This window comes from Abrus precatorius, unplaced genomic scaffold, assembly GCF_003935025.1.
Source record: "Abrus precatorius isolate BTA unplaced genomic scaffold, Abrus_2018 Scaffold11, whole genome shotgun sequence".
Classification (NCBI taxonomy): Eukaryota; Viridiplantae; Streptophyta; class Magnoliopsida; order Fabales; family Fabaceae; genus Abrus; species Abrus precatorius.
The window spans coordinates 7,368,068-7,390,379 of record NW_020874303.1 but is presented as its reverse complement, the minus strand read 5'-3'; the positions used below and the strand labels follow the sequence as shown (position 1 = coordinate 7,390,379).

The 22,312-nt window shown below is 27.2% G+C and overlaps 2 protein-coding genes across 2 annotated transcripts; both read left to right on the top strand.

The window, feature by feature from the left end:
• The first annotated feature begins 1,020 nt into the window (after nucleotides 1-1,020).
• Nucleotides 1,021-1,578, top strand: LOC113855557. Its single transcript, XM_027487196.1, has one exon. The coding sequence runs from the start codon at nucleotides 1,021-1,023 to the stop codon at nucleotides 1,576-1,578; it is 558 nt and encodes a 185-aa protein (XP_027342997.1).
• Nucleotides 1,579-8,976: 7,398 nt separating this feature from the next.
• LOC113855556 lies at nucleotides 8,977-9,534 on the top strand. Its single transcript, XM_027487195.1, has one exon. The coding sequence runs from the start codon at nucleotides 8,977-8,979 to the stop codon at nucleotides 9,532-9,534; it is 558 nt and encodes a 185-aa protein (XP_027342996.1).
• Nucleotides 9,535-22,312: the final 12,778 nt, after the last annotated feature.

The window sequence follows — 22,312 nt, the reverse complement described above, 5'->3', positions numbered from 1 at the left end:
CTTTTATTTTCTTAAACTCTTTCTTAAAAGCATCCATTAGTATTTATATATAAGATTTTTTATTATATATTTATAGATATATAATAATAAGTTGACAAAAAGGAGAAGTTTTTTTAGTTAAGATTTAAAACATTTATTATATCGGAAGTATAAATTTTATTAATTTGGGTTTAATGATACACATTAGAAAAAAATTATATATCTATTACGTTTAGTTTAAAATCTTTAATTTAATCTTTAATCCCGTTTAGGAATTTATGACTTATTAGTTGTCAATAAACCAGTAACGTTAATTAATAAATAAGAAAATGCATAATACTTGAAAGATGAAAAGTTACTTAAAATAGTGTTTTGATTCCAAAAATTAATTATCAATAACTTGTTTTGATTTTTATCTTGCACTTTTTAAAATAATTTATATTTATACAATAATTAATTAGTAACCAATTAATTAAATAAAATAGTAGATAAGATGATTAATTAAATAATTGATAATATGTGAAAGATAAAATCTTTAATTATTTATTAAATATTTAAAAACAAATAATTAAAATTGATAACTAGTCTTGTCAAACAATTCTAATTCAATCGGTTAGTTACAAATTATAGAGCTCAGAGTTGAATTTATCATTAATTTTATAAAATGGAGCTTAAATAATGTAGCAAAAAAATAATAAATCTTAAATAATGTAGCAAAACAATAATAAAGCTTAAATAATTTTTTTGAAGCCTACTAAATAGCATGACTTTTTTTTTATTTAATGAGTTTTAATAATATTTTTTTTTATTTTTCTAATACATATTCAAATACACATATTAAGAAATAAAATATAATAAGTTTTATTAAAAATTATAGCATTTAATGTCATTCATACATTAAATTTTGTGATATCTTAATATTTTTAATAAAAAAATTACTATACATAAGTTATTATCTCATTCTAGTATGCAAGACGTAGTAAATAAAAGCCCACACATGTCACTTGAACAAGTACATCGAATCACAAGAACAAATTGAATATGGCTTTCTTTCCGATCAAAGCTAGAGTAATTGTTCTTGTTTTGCTTGCCATTTTGTTTCCACCATTCATTCATCAAGCCAAGAATTTGGTTGGAGCAGATTACCAATTGATTCGAACTTTATGCCACTATTCTGAGACACCCAAAACTTGTATGAGATGTGTGCAATCTGCTAAAGATTGTGGGAAAGCTAACAGTCTTAGAATAGCCACAATCATTGTCGAGTGCATCAATGACCGAGCAAACACGTTGGCACAAAAGATGACAACCTTAGCTTTGGAAACATCAGATCAAAGCCTGAAACTCCTTTATCAGAGATGTGCACAAGACTACGGGCCCCAAATTGCCAAAAAAGAGTTAATTTCAGCTACACAAGCCTTGGAAAATCAAAATTATGCCACTGCTGAATCTAATGTGCTTACAGCTCTGAATTTGGACCTTACTTGCCACTTCGATTTGAAAAGCTACCAAAAGAAAGTGCCAAGTTATGTTTTTAAAGTTATGAAGACATATGAAGAACTATCTGAAGCTGTTTCTCGAATAATTGAAAAGCTATAACTATGAGGCTTATACCGAATAAACTGTCATGTTTTAAAGTATTGTATCTCTTGGTTAGCATCTATGTAGAAATTACAAGATGAGTTATATAAACAATTTACTTCTGCAGACTCTTTTTATATGTGCATTCTTGTGTGTGTTGTGTTCATTAAGTGAAATTCTTACAAAAACAACGGCTATAAGCACAACAAATATTGTTCGTAAAATACTCTACTTTTCTACTATTATATGCTTTTTGAGGTGTTTTTAATATATATATTTTGTTCTTATTCAAGGTTAGAGAGTAATCTGTGTTTCGCTGTTTATGATTGATGTTTACTTGAAGGATGTTGGACATGATGAGAATTTTGTATTTGAATTCTAACATGTGCAAATTTTTGTGGGTTAGAGACAGTTAAGAATTAGTTTTGAATTTGACAATATCTCATGGCATCCTACTTTGAAAATTCAAACTACATAGGATGTTTTAAGTTGTCTAGATAATTTTTTAAAATTTTTATAATTCAAAGGAAGACATAATTTATAAGAAATTTAATTTTTGTATTTTTAAAATAAGGAAACATAATTTTACTAAGAAGATATTTTTATTTAAATTTTGAATCAAAGGAATAACTTGTATAAAAGAAATGTTATTCTTTTTTTGGATAAAAGAAGTAAATTATAAAACTTATTTTCACATTTTGTTATCTAATAAAATTAGGAAAGAGTGTATGTTTGTTTCCCATTTTTAAAAGAGTTTTTAATTTCTTTTTCTAAATATAGTATAAATTAATATTATATTTAGAAAAAATTTAAAAACTCTTTTAAAAAGAGAAATCAAACATACCATAATTTCATTTTTACTTTTTAGGAACAAGAAAAGTTTGAAATTATTTTTTACTCTTTTTAAATTAAAAATTAGATAAAAAAAACTTTTAACAATTATTTTTGGTGTTTTATAATTAAAAAAATTTAATTTTTTTTAGATTTTTTCGATCATGTTTCTCTTCTTACGTATTCTTTGAATGTAACGGAAAAATTAAAGTTATCTTATTCTTTTAAAAAATCAAGTTTGATTAACTTTGAAGATATGTTTTGTTTCTTGTTCTTAAAAGATAATTTTGATTTTTCAAAATGTTTGGTTTTTAAAAAAAATTGCATTGAAAAATAAAAATATCTTTTTGATGAGAAAGATTATTTTTAAATCATGAAATGATTTTTTTTAAATAGGTATTTCATTTGAAAAGAAATCTTTTTTTTAAATTTAAAAAATTCATTTAAAATAAATTTAACTTAAATGGTGCAATAAATATTTAAAATTTTAGAAAGATTAAATTTTAATTGAGAAGAATTATTTATATTAAATTTAAATTAAGATAAATTATTTAAAAATTACTTTTTTTATTTTAGAAACAAACTTATTTTAGTTAAAATAATTTAACATATAATTACTAATAATTTTTTACTATTCAAATGACATAAATTCACTATTTAATAAATATCTTTTAATCATTGTATAGATTTAAAATAATTAAAAATATTTTAAAAATAAAACTATGTAAAATATTATATTTTAAATTTTAAATTTTTTATTAAATTTCATTGTAATATTATCAAAAATATGTTTTTATACTATCGATTTATTTATTTTTATTATCTTTTCTATTCATCTATACGACATATTTTTTTTTTATTTCTTTTTCCATTCTATCCTCTTTCTTCTTTGTGAAAAATGCCGAGCAGTGATTCATGTGAATCAACGAGCTTTTTCAGCTCCAAAATTTAATGCTTTAATCCTATTTAGAAACTAATGACATATTAATTTTACCAATAAAGTAGTAAAGTTATTCAATAAATAGAAAATAAGGTGAATTTTGTTGTTTTTAAAAGTTAAAAAGTTTCTTAAAAGCAGTGTTTTGAATTCAAAAATTAATCAGCAATAATTTACTTTTGATTTTATCGTGAATCTTTTTAAATAATTTATATTTACACAATATTTAATTATCAATTCTATGGTATTATGTCTTTTGTGGTGTTTTTAATTCAAGGCTAGAGACTATAAGGTATCGTCAAGCTTATTGGTCTTGTATTTGAACCCTAACATCTGCAAATTCTTTCTGCATAATCAAGATTTGCAAGTAGTAATTAGTTTGAAAAAGGAAGAGCAAAGGACATTTCTCTCCCTAGAAAATACTTATATTTCACTATCCTTCATTTTATTTTAGAATTGTATAACCCTTTTCTCCAAAAAAAATTAAAATACATCACAATTTAAAATACCTATTTGACATTTTTTTTTAAAATATTTCAACGAATTCAATATGTTTTTCCGTGGAAAAGCAAACACTTGCCATTGTAACAAGAGTTTTAAAAGACGGGTCTTGACATCAAATAATGATAATACAACTAAAATAATTTCATTTAGTGAAAATGCATAATGTAAACAACTTTCAGCTTTAACATATTTAACAAAAAAGGTAAAACACCAAAAGAAAAATTAGAAAATTAGAGCATACATATAAAAATTAGACTATAGTTAAAAAATAAATTAGTGAGTTACCTTGTTTTTATCATTGTTGTATTTTATTACAATTTATTTTTAAAATAAAAAATTTTAAAATTTGAAAATTACTGGAGATCACGCTCAAGTGAGACTAGTTATTCTAGACCACGCATTTAGATATAATCGCTCCAACTGTCCTTTTCCTTAGGCGAAAAGGCACACAAAAAAATGAGAGTTCTTTGCACCGAGTCTTGCTCCAGCAAAAATGATTTTTACTTGAGTAAAATTATTAGAGACTGAGTAAATTTTTATGTCTGGTGTTCTTACCCAAATGAAAATGCATTTCGCTCAAGCAAGAATCACTCTCTCGAGCGCAAAGTTGCTAGTCAAACAAGATATTTAAAGAACTTCATTTTAAAACTTTTATTACAAGCCAAGTGATCTTTCCTTACTTTTCTCTCTATTCTCTCTCTTCCTTTTTCCAAAGAAAATTCCTTTAAACTCTAAACCCCTTTCAAATAAAAGCTTGGACGTGTCTTCCTCTTGATTCCAAGTAAGTTTTTTGGAGTTTAATATTTTAATCTCACTTCTATTTTTTTTTTGTTTTTTCCTTTCTCAAAAGTACTCTATCTTGTGATACACAGCAAGAACTTGATCTTTTGGACGATATTTTTCACAAAACTCTTCGCAAATCATCTCCTTGAGGCAAGGAGGGTTTATCCCATCATTTAAAGTTTTAACTGCAGAACTTCCTCCTATTTTCATACACATGCTTTGTTTAGTATGTGGTTATATGATTATTTCAAAAATCTAAACTTAAAAATGAATTTCTTGGATGTCAAACCTTGGGATTTGACTCAAGGGTCACTTGAATCAAAGTTTTCTAGAGAAAGTTGAGTAAGACATAATTTAAGTTATTTTCTTGAGTTAGATAAATTTTGAAATGAATGATTGCATGATATATTGTGTTTTGAGAAGTTTGCATTAGATATATAAAAAATATGTAGTACAATATAATTATATAGTAATGTACTTCAAACCTTAGCATAGAGGGTTTACATTTTAAAGTAATTATAGCATGTAAATGCGATTGGAACTATGTGTGGAGGTGTTTGACCTTTGGCAAATTGTTTGATGATGTAATTGTATTTAAATGATATGTTGTTGTGATTGTAAATCTTTGTTTGAAAGTTGATGTGTTGATTATTCTTTGAAGGATGTGGAAAATATAATTTTTGAAAACATATAAATTGAACTAAGTCTGGAGGTGTCTGACTTTCAACATAATTGATGATTTTATTATAAAAATGATGAATTCATATCATGATAAAAAATAAAAAAAGGATGAAAGTTATACTATCACGAAAGGTGATACAAATAAGTATGAATAATTACAAAGATATAGTGAGGGTATAAAGTTTAGAGATAATTTTGAAAATTTAGGAGAAATAAGGGTGGTGAATGTTATTAGTAATGGGTGCATATAAATTAATGAAAGTGAAAGCATCATAAGTCTACACTCATTTCTTGACTAGATTCTTGACTATACCTTTTGTTAAAAGGAGTGTATTAGTACATGTATTCATGAAGTTATATCTAACCAGCGATTATCTATACTTATGAAAAGGATTCCAACGACAATGATTGTGTGATTGTAATATATATATTGTAACATATTAATTGTGTCATTATAATATATGTGTTGTAACATATTAATTGGTATGATTATAATATATGTATTGTAAAACATCGACAGATGTGATTTTAATATATGTGTTATAACATATTGATTGATGGGATTATAATACACTTATTGTAATATACCAATTGATGTAAACATATGTTAAATAATATGATCTTAACATATATTTTAAAATATTGCTGATATGATTGATATAGTATTTGATCTTTTTATTAATTTATTAAATCATTATTTTAGTTTGATTTTAGTTGAGAAGACTCAATCTTACTTATATTTTCAAAAAAAAAAATATGATCATTTTAAGAAGACATATTATATTGATTCAAATTATAATCATATTCTCTAAATTTTGATGTATTAGTGATTTGCTTATTAGCATATAATGTATTCTAATTTTTTTCTTTTTATAATTATTTAATTTAAAATTTAATGTATTTTGAACATAATTTATAAATATTGTATTTATGTATTTAAGTAGTACAAATAAAATAATTTTTCAATACTATTTAAATTCTATCATCCTAAATAATTATTAAATTTTTAAGGATTGACTAATAAAAAATAAAAATTTTAAATATATATAAGTTTTTTCGTATTATAATTAAAAATAATAATAATATAATTAAGATCTTAAATTTTTTATAAAATTATCACAAAATAATTTATAAAAATAGAAATGTCATATATATATATATATATATATATATATATATATATGACATTTCTATTTTTATAAATTATTTTGTGATAATTATATATATATATATACTAATTTATTTATTTTTATCATTTTTCTACTTTTATTTGTGCCTACTAATTTTTTTAAATAAATAGAAAATATTTGTTTGAAAGTAAAGAATAAGTTTGATCAAACTAAACGCAGTAACATAAATGTTACGTATTAACTTTTAATTACACTTTTTTGTTTTCTTTTATAAAATACTTTTTGGAAATTTTTAATAATTTATTTTAAAAATATGTTAACTTTAAGATATATAATTGAATTTAAATAATTAATAATAATATTTTGTTACAAAATATTTATTATATTTTTATAATTTTAATATAATAAATATGTTTTTTTTAGTAGAAGCTTATTATTTTAGGTACCGAAAAATGTTTTAAGAGGTAAAATTAACAAAACTCTTTTTTTTCATAATAAGGCATTTTATATTTCCCTTCTCATATTAGATGTCACTTGAAAACTTTATTTGTCTAAAATTATTTACCATTTTAAAATATAAAAAAGCATTTATATATTACTTTTTCAATTAATATAATTATTCTTTAAGGATAGTTTTTGCTACCAAACAACTAAAATATCTTTAAAATTAGCTATTGGTTAACTGTTACAACATTTTAACAATTTTAATAGAGGTATTATAGTAAAATTATTTTCTTTCTCATAATAATTTGAAAAATATAATTATTTTCTTATTATATCTATATCAATACTAAGTGACATTTAATATCTAATATGAGACAAAAGAAGTAATATTTATGTTTCTTCATTTACCCTGTGAAAATTTAAATTTAAATTAATATAGATAAAGGTTGATAGGTTGAATAATATTAAATGAGGGTGATATGGTCTTGTTATAATATTTTATAAAAATAAAAAATAATAATAATTATTTTTTTATTAATTTGTATAATTTAGTTAAAGATACTTTGTAAAATGACCGAAAGAGTAATATTTTAGAATTTATTTAATTTTTTAACTTCTAGTGATTTTGTTGATAATTTTAATAAACATACCTAAAATAAGTTAAAAATACAAAATTTGTTGAAGTTTGTAAATAAATTTTTTTAAATTAAGCAAAATTAAAATTTTCTTGTAAATTATGCATATTTATGGATGATGATGATGATAAAACTTAATTTAATTTATTATAATTTTTTTTATATAATGTATGATTTCAAATAAATATTGCATATTATAATTTTTAAATTAATTTTTATTCACTTGTATATAAATGAAATAACACACATTATTATTCTTTGCCTTTGTTTTTCTTATCTTTCTCTTTATTTTTCTTAATAAAACAATGTGACTTGTGACTCATCTTAATATCAGAATAAAATAACTTTCTTAAAGTTATTCCCCTTTTGTTATTCCCTTTAATGTACATTGAAAGGAATAGGCAATAAAAGTCATCCTTTAGTATTTACTGGGGACACTTCCAATTCAAACATAACGCCAAAAGACCTTTCAAGTCTCAAAATTTTTACGGAAACTTTAGTACGGATTATTTAAATGTAATATATTCATAATTTATATAATGATCTTATTATTTAAAATAAATTAAGGGCTGAATATTAATTTTATAATTTACTTCCTAATAATTTCATTTTCTGCTTCGTTCATTTGTGAAAATATATGCACGTGAAAGGATAGAATAGTTACAATGCGGAAATTGTCTTATTTTAATTCTTTTTAACGTGTGGTCATAGATTCATAGCTGTATATTAGAAAACAAACATGAAAATTTTTTATTGAAAATATTTAATATATAAAAAGTATTAAATTCTTTTAGACTTACTTTTTTTAATAATTTAAAATACTTAAGTTATGTTAAATATATTCGTTTCATGTGTCCATTAATACGTATTAGATAATGGATGCTTATTTTGTAACATAAATAAAAGCATTATTATTAAAGTTTTTCAAGTCTTCTCCGTTCTTAAGTGGGCCCTCTTATTTAATTACTGTTTCCTTTAGTAATAGTAAGTGCATTTAATGTTTAAATTTTAATCAATTTTATATAAAATTTTAACTATACCACAAACCTTAATCATGGTTAGCATTTTCCTTAATTTTGTTAAAACCGAACCTTCTTTCTTTCTTTAACAGGTGTTCATAAAATTGCATTTCTTTAACTTTACCAATAAATGAAAAATTCAAAAGTTATTTGTCTTCCTTTTAATCAACATAATGTTCGAGTTTATCTTTTCTAAAAATGACGAAATTACTTTTTTAATTTTAACTTTACCATAAGAAAATAAAGTGAAGAAAACAATTTTCTACTTTAACATAAATAGTTGTATTCATTGTTGGAGATCATATTCACACGTAAGTGTAAAATGAAATCCTACCATCCTTTAACTCTTGAAAATCTTAATCACATTTTCTTAACATTATAAATAAAAGCCATTACAAGTTAATTTATAGTTGCAACAAATACTTTGAATAATTCACACGAATACAATGAATATGGCCTTCTTTTCTTACGTGTCTAGTGTAATTGTTCTTCTTTTTGTTCTCAATTTGTCATCGCCATTATTCATTCATGAGGCTAAAAATCTGGTTGTAGCAAACACCAACTTGATTCAATCATTATGCAACTACTCCGAGACACCTCAAACTTGTAATAAGTGTGTGCAGTCCTGTAACGCTTCTGAGAAAGCTGATGGTGTTCAAATAGCCACAATCATTCTGAATTGCATCAAAGACGAGGCAACTACCTTGGCACTCAACGTGACAAACTTAGCTTCAATTTCAGATGGAGATCTCAAGACCCTTTGTCAAACATGTGCAAAAGATTATGGATACAGCATTCCCAAGGAGATAGATTCAGCTAAGCAGTCCTTGCAAATTCAACAATATGAAAAAGCTGAATCTTTTGTGGTTAGTGCTCTGGATATTGATATTGATTGCCAGAAGAAATTGAAGAGTTTTGGCCCTAATAAAGTGCCAAGTGATATTTTTAATGTTACCACTGCATATGAGGAGCTCTCTGAGGCTGCTTGTAGAATTATTGAAAAGCTTTAATGTATGCGGGTGATGCCTAATAAAATTGTTATATTTTAAAGTTATATAAAGCTTGTTTGGCATATATAATCAATTACTGCAATGAATTGGACAATCCAAATTATTTAATATTAGATTAGTTTTCGTTAGTATTGACATTTTGAGTTTATAATACTATTAACAAATAAATTTATAGATCATTAATATGTTATTGTACATACATTAATATCCTACATTATTTATTACTACATATTTTTTTAAGTCTTCACGTATAGTTTAATTTATATATAAAAAAAAGAATCTTCTTACGTTAGTGTATTCTTACATTTAGTTTGAAACTTTTCATTTAACTTATTTCTAACAGCAAGTAAAGTAATAAATTATAACTCGCTAAATATAAGTTAAATGAAATATTCAGATTTAATTTAAGAATTTTTAAATTTACACCAGTGCAAAAAATCCTGCTCATATATATATATATATATTGGAACAACTTCTTAATAAACATAACAAATTGAGTTCCTAAATGCTTTATGGACAAAAAATTGTTTGGTAGAAGGATAGAATTGCCTCTGCATCCTACATTGAAGCTTTGTTCTGCGAGTGTGCTAGGTAAAAAGAATGGCATTGAAGTTCCAAGTGATTGCTAGGATTGAGTTCAGTTTATAGCATCACTAGAATGTTGGATCAGGTTTCCTTTGAGATTTTAGACATGGGTGCCAGTGCCACAACCGAGCTCTCTAACTGTAAGAAAAATTAAAGTTACATATGAATTAAAATGGAATGCAAAAATATTATAAAAATATTTATTTTTATAATAATAATTTAAAAATTATATTATCATATATTTTAATTTATTGACAGTTCTGTAAGAAATCTTGATAAATAAACAAAAAAACCACGAGGACCGGATTAGTTAATATATAATAATATTAAATATATGCTAAATATTCAGAGAAGAAATTTAAATTCATAAATTATGTGGTACCTCTGTATTGAAAGGAGGTATTGATACTTTTTTAACAATAAAAAATTATTAATTTTTTTAAAAAATATAATCTTTAAAATTAGATTTTAGTTTAGAAATTATTAATGTATAGAAAAAGTATTAACTCCTCCATTTAAAAATGGTTATATTGATTGTAGAAATTTATTATATATTTAAAAAATTATCTAATCCCAAAGTAATTTTTCTAAAAACTTTTAGTATTATTATTATAAAATTATTTATAAAAAATATTAATTAATGTATAAAAAAATATTTTAACTCAACAGGCTCAATTATCGTTTTAACATATCCGTGATGCAATAAAAAAATAAAAGCCACACATTACGTAACTTTGATTTAAACTGAATATATCTTTTAAAGAGATTGTTTTTAAAATAAAAAATGCTATTCCAACGTTTAAATAAGGTGTCGGAATATAGACACCATATCTCTACCTTATTTAAATAACCAGTCACAAATCCAATTATAAACACCAATACATGATAGCAAATTTTATAAAAAAAAATTTCTTCTCCCGCCTGCGGCTTCTTCTCCATTACTCTCTTGCATCATCTTATTCTTCTTTACCGTCCACTTCTTTCTCTTTGCATTACAAATTCACGATAACAAACTTCACAAAAAAAAAATTCTTCTCCTTGCCCACTCCTTCTTCATTACTCTCTTGCACCATCATGTTCTTCTCTCCCACCCACTACTTCCATTTTACACTACGCTCTGGCTCTTACACCATTCTAAGACTCCTATCAAAGCTCATTCACCACAAATCCATTTCTCCCAACACCACTATTTAAGTATCCTTCCTTACATCTATATTTTAACATTCAATGTACGATTTGCACAATATAGATAACCAACTTGTCATTTCATCTATCAGGTGTAACATCCTAATTTTCGGTATCTCTAGTCTGCTAAATTTTGACAGAACCTTTGTCAAAATTTAAAAAAAATAAATTATTAGGAATTAGTTAATGTAATTTTAGAGTTTTATATTCATTAGATAATTTTTGATTTTCTAGAATTTTTCTGAATTTTTTAGGAAATACTTAAAATTGGCCTATTTTGCAGGAATCTTAGCAAAAATAAATAAATTTTCAAATTGAATCTAATTCTATAGCAAATAAAGCCGTAAAATTTTGAAAATTTTACGAGAGCCTAATAATATTAGAAATATCTTGAAAAGTAAGTTTTTACAATGAAATTTGATAAATTTCAAAATTTTATTTTTTAGTACATCTAATAAGCAGACAAGAAAGGAACCGATCCGAGAGCAATTTGAGTAAATTAAAATTTTAGTGACTATCCCAGTATTATTTTAAATATTCTACTATATTTTTTTAAATTTTCTCTACTTGTTAAACTGAAAAAGAAATATACATTTGCCAAAGTGAAATTTTTAAGTAAAAAAAAAAATAAAGTAAATAATTTTTTTACTTTTAAAAAGTGATTAGGAGAGAGAATGCATCTTCTTCTTCTACAAGCTTCCGTAAGATTTTTCTACATTTTTCTCTCAAATACACTCACCTTCAAACTTGATTTTGAGGGCCAAATTTTGATTTTCTTGAGAAGCTTCAAGAGGCAAACTTGTTACCCTTATCCTCTTCTACACTTGTATGGTTTTATTTTTTTTAAAATGGTGTTATTTAATTTTCTCTTCTTACTTGGATGAGCTTGAATAGGAATGGGAAGGGTGATATCTTGCTTTTATTGTTGTGATTTTACATCTAGGATATTAGAATCATGCTTGAAATGAAGGATTAGAAGTGGTTGAGCTAAAAACCTAAGAACCCAAATTCGCAGGTCACTGTTCACTAAATTCTGGGATTTGTATGGACTGAATTAGGAGTTTATGTCTTCATGAAAGTTGTAGCCCTTTTAATACTTGAAATTTAGCCACTAGTTTCACCTCAAACGCGAATATTTGTAACTCAAGTTATGTCCATTTTACTAACAGGTGTTCTAGCTGTCACCTTAGGAGGTTGCCCTGTTCTAACAGTCACGGATTTTGATTTACTGAGACTTATGAGTGTAAAATTAGGACTGTACTCCTTCATAAAAGTTGTAGGAAATTGTATGCCTGAAATTTAGAAATTAGTCTCATGTCAATATCTTATGTGTAGCATGAGATATGGCCAGATTACTAAGGTATATTTAGAGTGTTAGTGTAGTTGATCTCTGTCAGAAACAACCACTGTAACCTGAAAATTGGCACTATTCTATAGGGTATTTGAACTTAATTCCTTCATAAAAGTTGTATATAAATAAATCCTTGAAATTTAGAAATTGGTCTCATGTTAAAATATTAAGTATATCTTGAGTTATGGCAAAAACACTGAACCTTGTGCAATCTGCTCAAAAATTTCTCTGTCATGACTTTGATCAACCTTATTGTACAATCTATCTCGAATTAGATTTTGACCTCTACATCAATATTGTAGATAATTATGTTATTGAAATTTGGGCTTTGACCTCATGTCAAAACAGTCTATATAACTCTAGAAAATTTCAAAGTACTGAACCTTGTTCATGCTCGCCATTAGGATTCTTCCTACTCTAAGTGTGTACCAACTAGAATTATTTTTTTAAGTTAAGTGTGAGGTAAATGTGAGCTTAACATATTAACAAAAATGAATTAACAAAACAAAGTGAGTTTAAATTCTGGCGAGATAAAATCAGAGAACTATAAAGTTCTAACTAGCGTTTCATTACGTGTATAGATTTCGTTAGAAATCAACGTCAAGCGTTAGAGAGAACAAATGTGGACGTAACAGGTAAGGGGTGGGATATATAGTAAGGATTACATTATAAACTTATTTACCCTTATTTGTTGAAATTGTCTAAATTTTGTTGTGATTGATGATTGTGATTTCCTTATATGCTTAATTTTGATAATGGTTTGCTTATGTGTTTGGTGGTGGAAATATATGTTTGATACTTCATTAAGACATAAATTGTGTAATATGATATGAATTGTCTTTGAGTGAGCATTTATGTGCATGGTGGTTTTCACAGGAAAGCTTAATGAAAATAAATTGAAATGATGGATTGAGAACCCTTATAAACTGTATCGGGAAGTTTTTTGATTGCAACAGGTATTTGAAAAATTTTGGGAAGTTCGTATTATAGGAGAAACTCTGTCAAAATTTTGAAAAATATTCAAAATTAGAAAATTTTTTAATCATTCTCGAACAAATTTAGAAATTTGGGAATATGAGACTTTTTTAAGAAAAACCACTTAGGAACTCATACATTACTCATCCGAAAATGGTATTTTGTGCAAAATGGGGAATCAGAGACTATGGACTCTGGGAATACGATGGGGAGGCCCTGAGGGAGGACTTGGGGATAGGAAGGATAGTGGTTGGAAGCCCTAAAAGGCTCAGGCTCGCTACCTGTTGTCGGGGATCCCACTGTACAAACTCTCCTGTACTTGACTGTGCTCTTGCCATATATCATGGTCAGTGAGCCACTAGGTTCATATTTGAGCGTGGGTCTTAACAATTCTGTGGGTGGATTTCCATACCTAGTAGTGTCAAGTCCTGACTACTCCAACACTGATTTAAGAAACAATTCACTACGCCAGAAATAAGCTTTGGAAGCGCTAACTTAGATAGCGGTTAGTAAAAACCGCTTTGTACAAATACATTTAGAGAGCGGTTAGTGTTGAACCGCTCTCAGATCTATACTTCTGAGAGCGGTTCTCTATTAACCGCTCTTTAAAGTCATATATTAGAGAGCAGTTAATAAAGAACCGCTCTCTAAAGTCTTTAACTTTTATAAATAAAACACGCTCTGGCTCAACTCATGAATCTCTTTGTCTTCCTAACAAAGTTGGTCTCTTTTACTTCTATAAGTTCTTTTCATCTTTTATGCGTTAACAAAGTTGGTGTATTTGTTCTCTTTCACGTTTGTAGGTTTTGTTCATCTTCTATGTTTTCACAGTTCTTCGTTCACATTTGTAGGTACATTTTTCACAGTTCTTCCCATTCTTTCTTTCTTTCTTTTTCTCTTTATTAACTGTTAATCATTCATTCATTCTTTCTTTCATTTTCTCTTTATTAACGGTGAATTATCTTATTAATTGTTCTCTTTTTCTCTGTTTACTGTTTGGTTTGTGCAAATATGGCTGTTTGATTAACATAGCGTATGAACTTAAGATTCAATTTTGATTTGTGATAAAAATGAAGAAATTTTGATTGTCAGACTTGTAAATTAAAATTTAAACGTAACAATAAATTAATTTTAGTTTGCTACAAAAAACTTGCAAATAAATAAATTTCAAATTTCAGATTCGTGGTTTAAATTCATATTTTGGAGAGCGGTTCTGTGCGGAACCGCTATACCGCTCTCTAATCTTAACATTTGAGACGATTATTTAACCGCTCTCCTAAATGTATTATATTGAATAGCACGAGATTTTAGAGCAGTTCTAAACGCTCTCTAATTTAAAACGGAACCGCTCTCTTATCTCATTTTTGGCGTAGTGATTCGGGCCCGCATGCATGGACATTTTAGAAAAACAAACTAGGATCATGTACCATCATTATCATTCATTTGGAATGCGATTGATCTGTGAATGTTTATGATGTTTGATTTTAACGTGATGTATGAACTGCGGTTCACCCTATCGTTGTTTCTATTTTCTTTATTTTCTTTGTACCTGCGATATTCATTGGACCTGATTGGTTACCACCTATAGCAGAGAGAGATAACCCAGATTCCACACCAAATGAATATGACGATCAAGCTTATTATCCAGGAGCCACATCGATGGCAGCACGGTTGGGATAGACACACCCATATTTTTGCGGGCATACTTACTATATTTTTGAGGAGAGTGGCAGGATCCGGAGGTGGTGGCCCTATTACCATAAGGACTAGACTAACCCTTGACTTAGATAATAATAATCCTTTTCAGATCATGCCATCACCAATTCCCCCTCCAGCTGAGGAGGAGGAAATGGATATTGATATTCCAGAGGATTATGATCCTTTAAACACCGATGAGTCTGAAGATATGGATTCGGAGTAGGACCGATACTACTTTATTTTTTTTGTATAGTGGCAAATGTTAGTCGTAGGTATTATTTTGTTGTACATAGATTTTTATGGTACCAAGTAGAAGCCACTCTTTTTTATTAGTTATGCTGCTTTGTAGGAAGTCATCTCCAGTGTTGCTTTTATTATTTTAAAGAACTGTAACTAATGTTTTATATGAATGTAATTATATTGATAGGTGAAATGGTAATTGAGTTCCCCAATAAGCAGTGTTGTGTAATGCGGGGAACTTACTAACTATTTTGCTCTTTTTATTACTGTAAAATGATATCTAAATATTTATGAAAGTTTACCTTAAGTACTTTATGCAGTGACGAAATTCTGAAATATGTTATTTAAAATTTGCTTGTTAAAGTTTATTTTTGTGATTAATGGTTTAATACATTGTTATTATGTATGAGGAGAAGATTATTAGTTAAAAAAAATAAAATCTAATTCTCTAATTGAGGGTTTAAATAGTAGAGTGTTACATCAGGTGCTAGGTTTACAACCATTACACACTATGCTTTCCTCTTTCTTTTGTAGATTTGAGAATTTTTGACCGAAATAATTTCTATTTTGTAGTTTAACGAAAGTTTTTCCTTTATCTCCAAATCTGCATAGTTTCACCATTGCTTTCACCGTTTCCAAGTTTACAAAATTATTTTTTTCTTAACTTTTGAGTTTTTGGATTGAGTTTATTAAACATGTTTTTGGCTTTGTTGGGTTCAACAAGGAGATATTGACTTGTTTGTAACTTGAGTGTTATTTTGGTTTAGTGTGCAAAATTTGATGTTGTTTGGTAGTTGTACTTTTAGACTTGGTTGAAGTATACTTCTACGGTAGGATGTACAAATGTTTAAGTTTATTTGGTTGATTGCCTAGGTTTGCATTTACTTCTTTGATTATAACATCTCACTAAATTTTTTTTTTATAAAATTAATGGTTTTGAACTACTACAGTTTATATGTTTAATTGTGTTAAAAGTTAGTTCATTGTAAAAAAGTGAACTTAAAATTGGTGTTAAAATATTAAAATACAGGTCTACATTTTCTCCCTCCACCCCATTATAATTTGTATATCTATATTGGTGACCTGATAGACTGTTGAAGGTTCCATCCATGGCAATAACTCTCATATAGACACATGTTTATTGCTAGGCAAGGCATGCTTGAACCAATCTTTGAAATATCTTATCTTGTTTTAATAAGTACAATAAGAAAACATAAGTTTCCACTTTTATCACTTTGCTTTTGAATTGGTAAATTATGTAGGAATTTATATACCAATAGGTAGTTAGTTTAAATTTTTACCTTTTTTTGCATCTATTGATGTTTTATTCGTAAGTGATGTGAATATATTGCAATTATTTCTTGCATAGCAAATGGCACGAGGAAAAGGACGTACTGCTCATCTGCATGTGGTATGTTATTCCATGTTACATAATTTTTAATATATTATAAGTGGGGGAATTTCAAAGATATTAACAAATTTAAACTAACTAAGTATAATTAGACTATGTAGGAATTGAAGCGTTAACTATTTTTTCAATTAATAGTTAAACATGTAGTTGAAGATTTGACAAGCTGAGGATTGAACAAGGACTTTGATTCTAATGTAATAAATGATGATGAGATGGCTAGCCTGTACAAATACAACCTTTTGATTTGCAAAACCTATGGTATATTAGCATATTTAATGAAAATATGCTTGATATAGATGAGCATGACTATAGTGATAAAAGTAATGGCCATCTATAAATTTTGCATAGTGTTAAGATCCTTGAACAATCAAAGAAGCACACTAAGAAGAAATATGAAAAGGTTCGTACCGAAGAAAAAAATAAAAATACTTATGAAGGTTTGCATTGAAGATGGTAACATGAAATCTGGGAACGTTTGCATTGAACAAAAGAAGAAGAAATCTGACAAGGTATGTATTCATCAAACTTGTTTCCCTTTATCATTCAGATTGAGGTTTTATGTTTGATAGTTTAATTGGAATTCATGTATACAGAATGTATTCCTTAGTCGATGCTCACCAAATCGTTTACAAACGATTTGTAAGATCTTGACACAAGAATAACAAGATACAATCATGCATATGGTATCTCAACTATTTTGATTTACATCAACTATCCATATATGCTAAGGGAGAGGAGATTCGAGTTAGCTATTGCAATGTAGGCAAAGTGTTTGGCCTACCACAAGATGGTATCTCAATTGTCTATATTGCATAAGTTAATTAGCATGAGACTCATTAGTATATTTGTCAAGTTTGAAGGAATGTGTCTGTCTCATGTCATGATTTCACTTTATTTCATGAGTTTTATAAATATTTTTAACTACTAGTTGTCAATTAATTTTTTTTTACTTAGGAACTGAAAATTCTAATATTTTAGATAAAAATAGGATTGGACATTCCAAAATGTGCCACAACGGATCAAAGGGCAATGTTGAGTAAATTTGATAGAATAACATATGTCCAAGTAAGTCAGATTATTAGTGAAGGCAAAGTTGATGACCAGTTTAGAAGAACATTTATCTTATATATGTTGTCATGTTTCTTGTGTTCAACTTTAAAGATGGCACCATGTGAAAGCTGTTAAGATTTGTTATTGATATACAAAATGTAAAAAAAGTACAATGAGAGTTTATTTGTTTTTAAATGGTTTGTAAGACACTTAAAATCATATAAGGCCAGACAATATAAGAGTAAGACAGTAGAGATAGAAGGTTGCATCTTTTTCCTTAAGGTATGGTAACTTATTTGTTATAGTTTAGAAAATGTTAATTGTGTAATGTTAATTCTAATACTTAACTCTCGTTGGCTAAGTTTCCCTTTTTATTGTGCTATATAATTTAATTTCAATATTACTACAAATTTTGTATTTTCATACCATTCAGTTAGCGTTACCTCATTGAACAAAGAATGTTCGCTATTTAAATATTGGGATGCTAACATGGTAGACAAGTGAATTCCGGAAGAGAATAATAACGTGCTGGTAAATTTCATTGATCTAATTTAAAGATACCAATTTGTGTTCATATTACTTTAATAGTAACTAAATTTGAAAATGGTTGATTTCAGACTTAAATTGTTTATAATTCATGATAATTTTTTTATTTTCAATAAGGCCTATTGTACTACAGAAACGATAAAGGTGATCTTGTTGACTCAGTGTGGTTAAAAGAGAATTTTGAAACTGAGGTATAATAAATGTTGTTTGGATGTATGAAATTATTTCTTTTTTTGTTGTTTATATTATTATGTTGTGGTACCTTTTTTGTTGTCCAAAAAATTCAAGTTTAATTAAATATGTAAATATATTTGTTTCAAAACTTGGTTGCGAAGAGTATTAAGATGTATAAGGCACAAGAAGAAGCTGCTTTAGCTAGTAATCTTTCATCCACAAGAGTAACTGCTTCCAAAGAAAAGAAAATGAGAAATACTAATCAAGAGATTTCAAACTTTAGATAACAACAATCAGTAAATATTGTGCCATCAAATAAACCATCTTCAATAGGCTAATTACAAATAATCTATCTTGCTATTTAAAATCTACAAAAATAAAAAATAAAAAATTATGGTCCAGCTCTTAAGCTCTATTTTCCTGTCCAAATGACTAGATAATCTTCAGATATCATATTTCGAGCCAAAAATACATTGTTCATGGTGAAACAAAAAGTTCATGTGTGTATATATACACAACATCTTGCATAGACACACATTGTTCATTATTATATAAGAAATACATAGTAGATTTCAAGATTAATTTTACTAATCTTATCCATTCAAAACTTATTTATTGTTAGCCTAGCCTGCATGTCATCGTATATTTTTATGTCATTTACTTGTCCATAAAGTTTCAAAATAATGATAGTCAACTATTTATTCTGATTAAACATTATCTTCTTTAATATCATAGGGTTTGATTGTATTCATATCCAACGAAAAATCTGTGTAAGATAAATCCTATACAACCTAGATAAGAAGACATCATCAATTATCTTATATAGAAATAAGTTCAAAGAAGAAGAAAAAAAAACTTGTGGTTCACATGCTTGCACCTTTGGACAATTGTTATGCTCAACAGATTAAAGAAAAGAAACAAATGTCCTTGGGTGCAAGTTAGATTACTATGACTACAATACATTTTCTTTAAACTTGGGAACTGCAACACTTTCATTCATGCATACACCCTCAACTGTTACATATAAATATAAGACCACCCTCATCACTTGATCAAACCTCTCACCAAAATATATGATGCTAGTCAAACAGTTCAAAGTTAAACGAATAAATAACTCAACAAAGAAAGACCCTAATTTGGATGAACATAACAATTTAAATAGTATATTGACAATTACTCTGATCACAAATGACTAAACCCTCACTTTAGTCTCTGAGAGAGTTTGAGTCCAACATTTTAGTCCCTGAGACATTTAAAATATCATGTTAGTTCACAACTTCTTTTTCCATTAGGTATTTTAGTCCTTGACGTCAGACCCTGTTAAGAAACCATCATAAAAGACTGAGCTGTCACGTTAAGTGCTACGTCAAAATCCCACTTGGCAGCAACAACATAGTTTTTGAAAGCTGACATGGCACAAATAATTGCAAAATGATGTCGTTGTCATTGAAACCTCTTTTGCCCAAATTTAATCAAATATATCAGCATATATGTTGTGCCTCTAGTCTTCTTCTATTATTAGGGTATCTTGCTTCTATTACTAGGTTCCTTCCTTCCTTGCATGATTTGGGTTTCCGACACTTTATATGGCTAGTAATAGCAATAGAAGCCCTCTGATGAGTTTCTGCTTCAAAGTCATCATCAGAACAAAATAAGAGACGAAATGACAAGATTTGTCATTGCAGGTTGAAAGCAACTGTTAGCATTTCACAAACAGAAGCTAAACCTGGAAGATTGTTCTTTGGATGTCCTAAATATATGATAAACAAATTTAATTTAGTGTTGTGTTCAATTGCCATTTCTAATAAATTAAATTACTTCTTACACATGGTGTAGGTTAGTGAACATTGCAATTATTTTGTGTGGGTTGATAACAAAAATAACATGGAGGATAGTTATAATATTACTAATTATCCAACCTCTTAAGTAACATCTCCCCTTACAAGTATAACAGCTATGAATGAAGAATTTGACTACCAAAATAACATATTTAGAGGCTGAAATTAAGAAATTAAAGTTATTTGTATAGATTGTTTGTATTTTGATGTGTATTGTCATGTATTTTGTTGTAAGATAATGATAAAATTTTGTTTTAGTATTAATAAAGAATGCTTTTGTAATCATTGTTGACCCACATTTTGTTTATTTTTTAGTGTAAAAATTGATGAAAAGAAAAATAAAAGCATACCAAAAAGTGCTACAAACAAACCAAATGTGTGATATACCAAAAAAGTTAAAAGTATTTCAAGCTAATGTTGGTTAGTGGTGCTCTTTGTAGTGAATACATTTCCAAAGATTAAGTTCAAATTTTGGCTTAAAAACAACAGTACTATTTATGTAAGTTTTCATTGCCATAACAATATAACAGTACCCAATTTTGGTTTAAAAATTATAAAAATACTAAATAATAACTAACAACACAAAAAACTGAATGGAAATAAAACCATTCAATGGATTAAATTGGTGGAACCTAAAACATGACAACTTGTCCAATCAAAATAACTATTCCAAATAAAACATATCCAAATGACACAAGTCTTATATAATACAAACTTGTTACATAAAAAATAATTAAAATAAGTAACATAATTAAAACAACTTATTTTGCAATTCTAATTCCAGGCGCAGCATGAATTGTGCGGCTTTTGCAGAGTCATCTCCCTTTTCATTTGGTGAAGATAGTGGTGGACTTTGCTGAGGTGATGTGAGAACATTTGCAGCAGATGACCTTGTCCTAATGGTTAATTTAGGCCTAATTCTACCTTTCTTTTCGTTTGGTATTGCATTTGTTGGCCCTTCTTTTGCAGGTACAGTGGAAGATTGTTGTGTTAAGGCTTCTTCTGCAGATATGGTGATGGACTATTGTGTTAAGTTGTTGTTTTGAGCTTAAAAGTCTTCCATTCTTTGCTTTTTTCAGTACATGACAGTTTGTTTGTTGTGCTTTAGAACTCCACAACATGACCACCTAACCTGTGACAATTTTCTTTTCAATTTATGTTTCTGTTGATTCTCAATTGTTTGCTTTTCTTGTTCATCTTTTTTTCTTTGCTTCTTAGGTATGCTTGCAGTCCTCTTAACAGTTGGTGATAGTGGTGGAATTAGCTCACTTTTCTCCTCAAAATCTTGACTTTATAATGGTTGAACATGATGTTCATAGGTTGCACGACATGCTTTAATTGTTAACTATCCATGGCAGTAATCTTCTAGTGTCTTATTTTTATATGCTATTGCAGCAATAACATGCATACAAGGCATACCAGTAAAAATTATAAGAAAAAAAATATCAAAGATTATATATGCTGCATATTCATATAGATTTAATACATTAGACATTATATAGAATTAACTAATCTGTTAATTGTTAAAATCTACAAGTGCATGTGTGGCTGCCCAAGAGAATAGCAACCTTAGTTGTGGAACATTGCACTTCAAATTTATGAGTATCATCATCACCTATGATAGAAGTTTAGTTAAGACAAATTTAATGTTATACTACTAAAAATTATTAGAAAATTAGGATTATGTTTACCTGCCCATATTGGTGTCCACTTAATGCTTTGTTG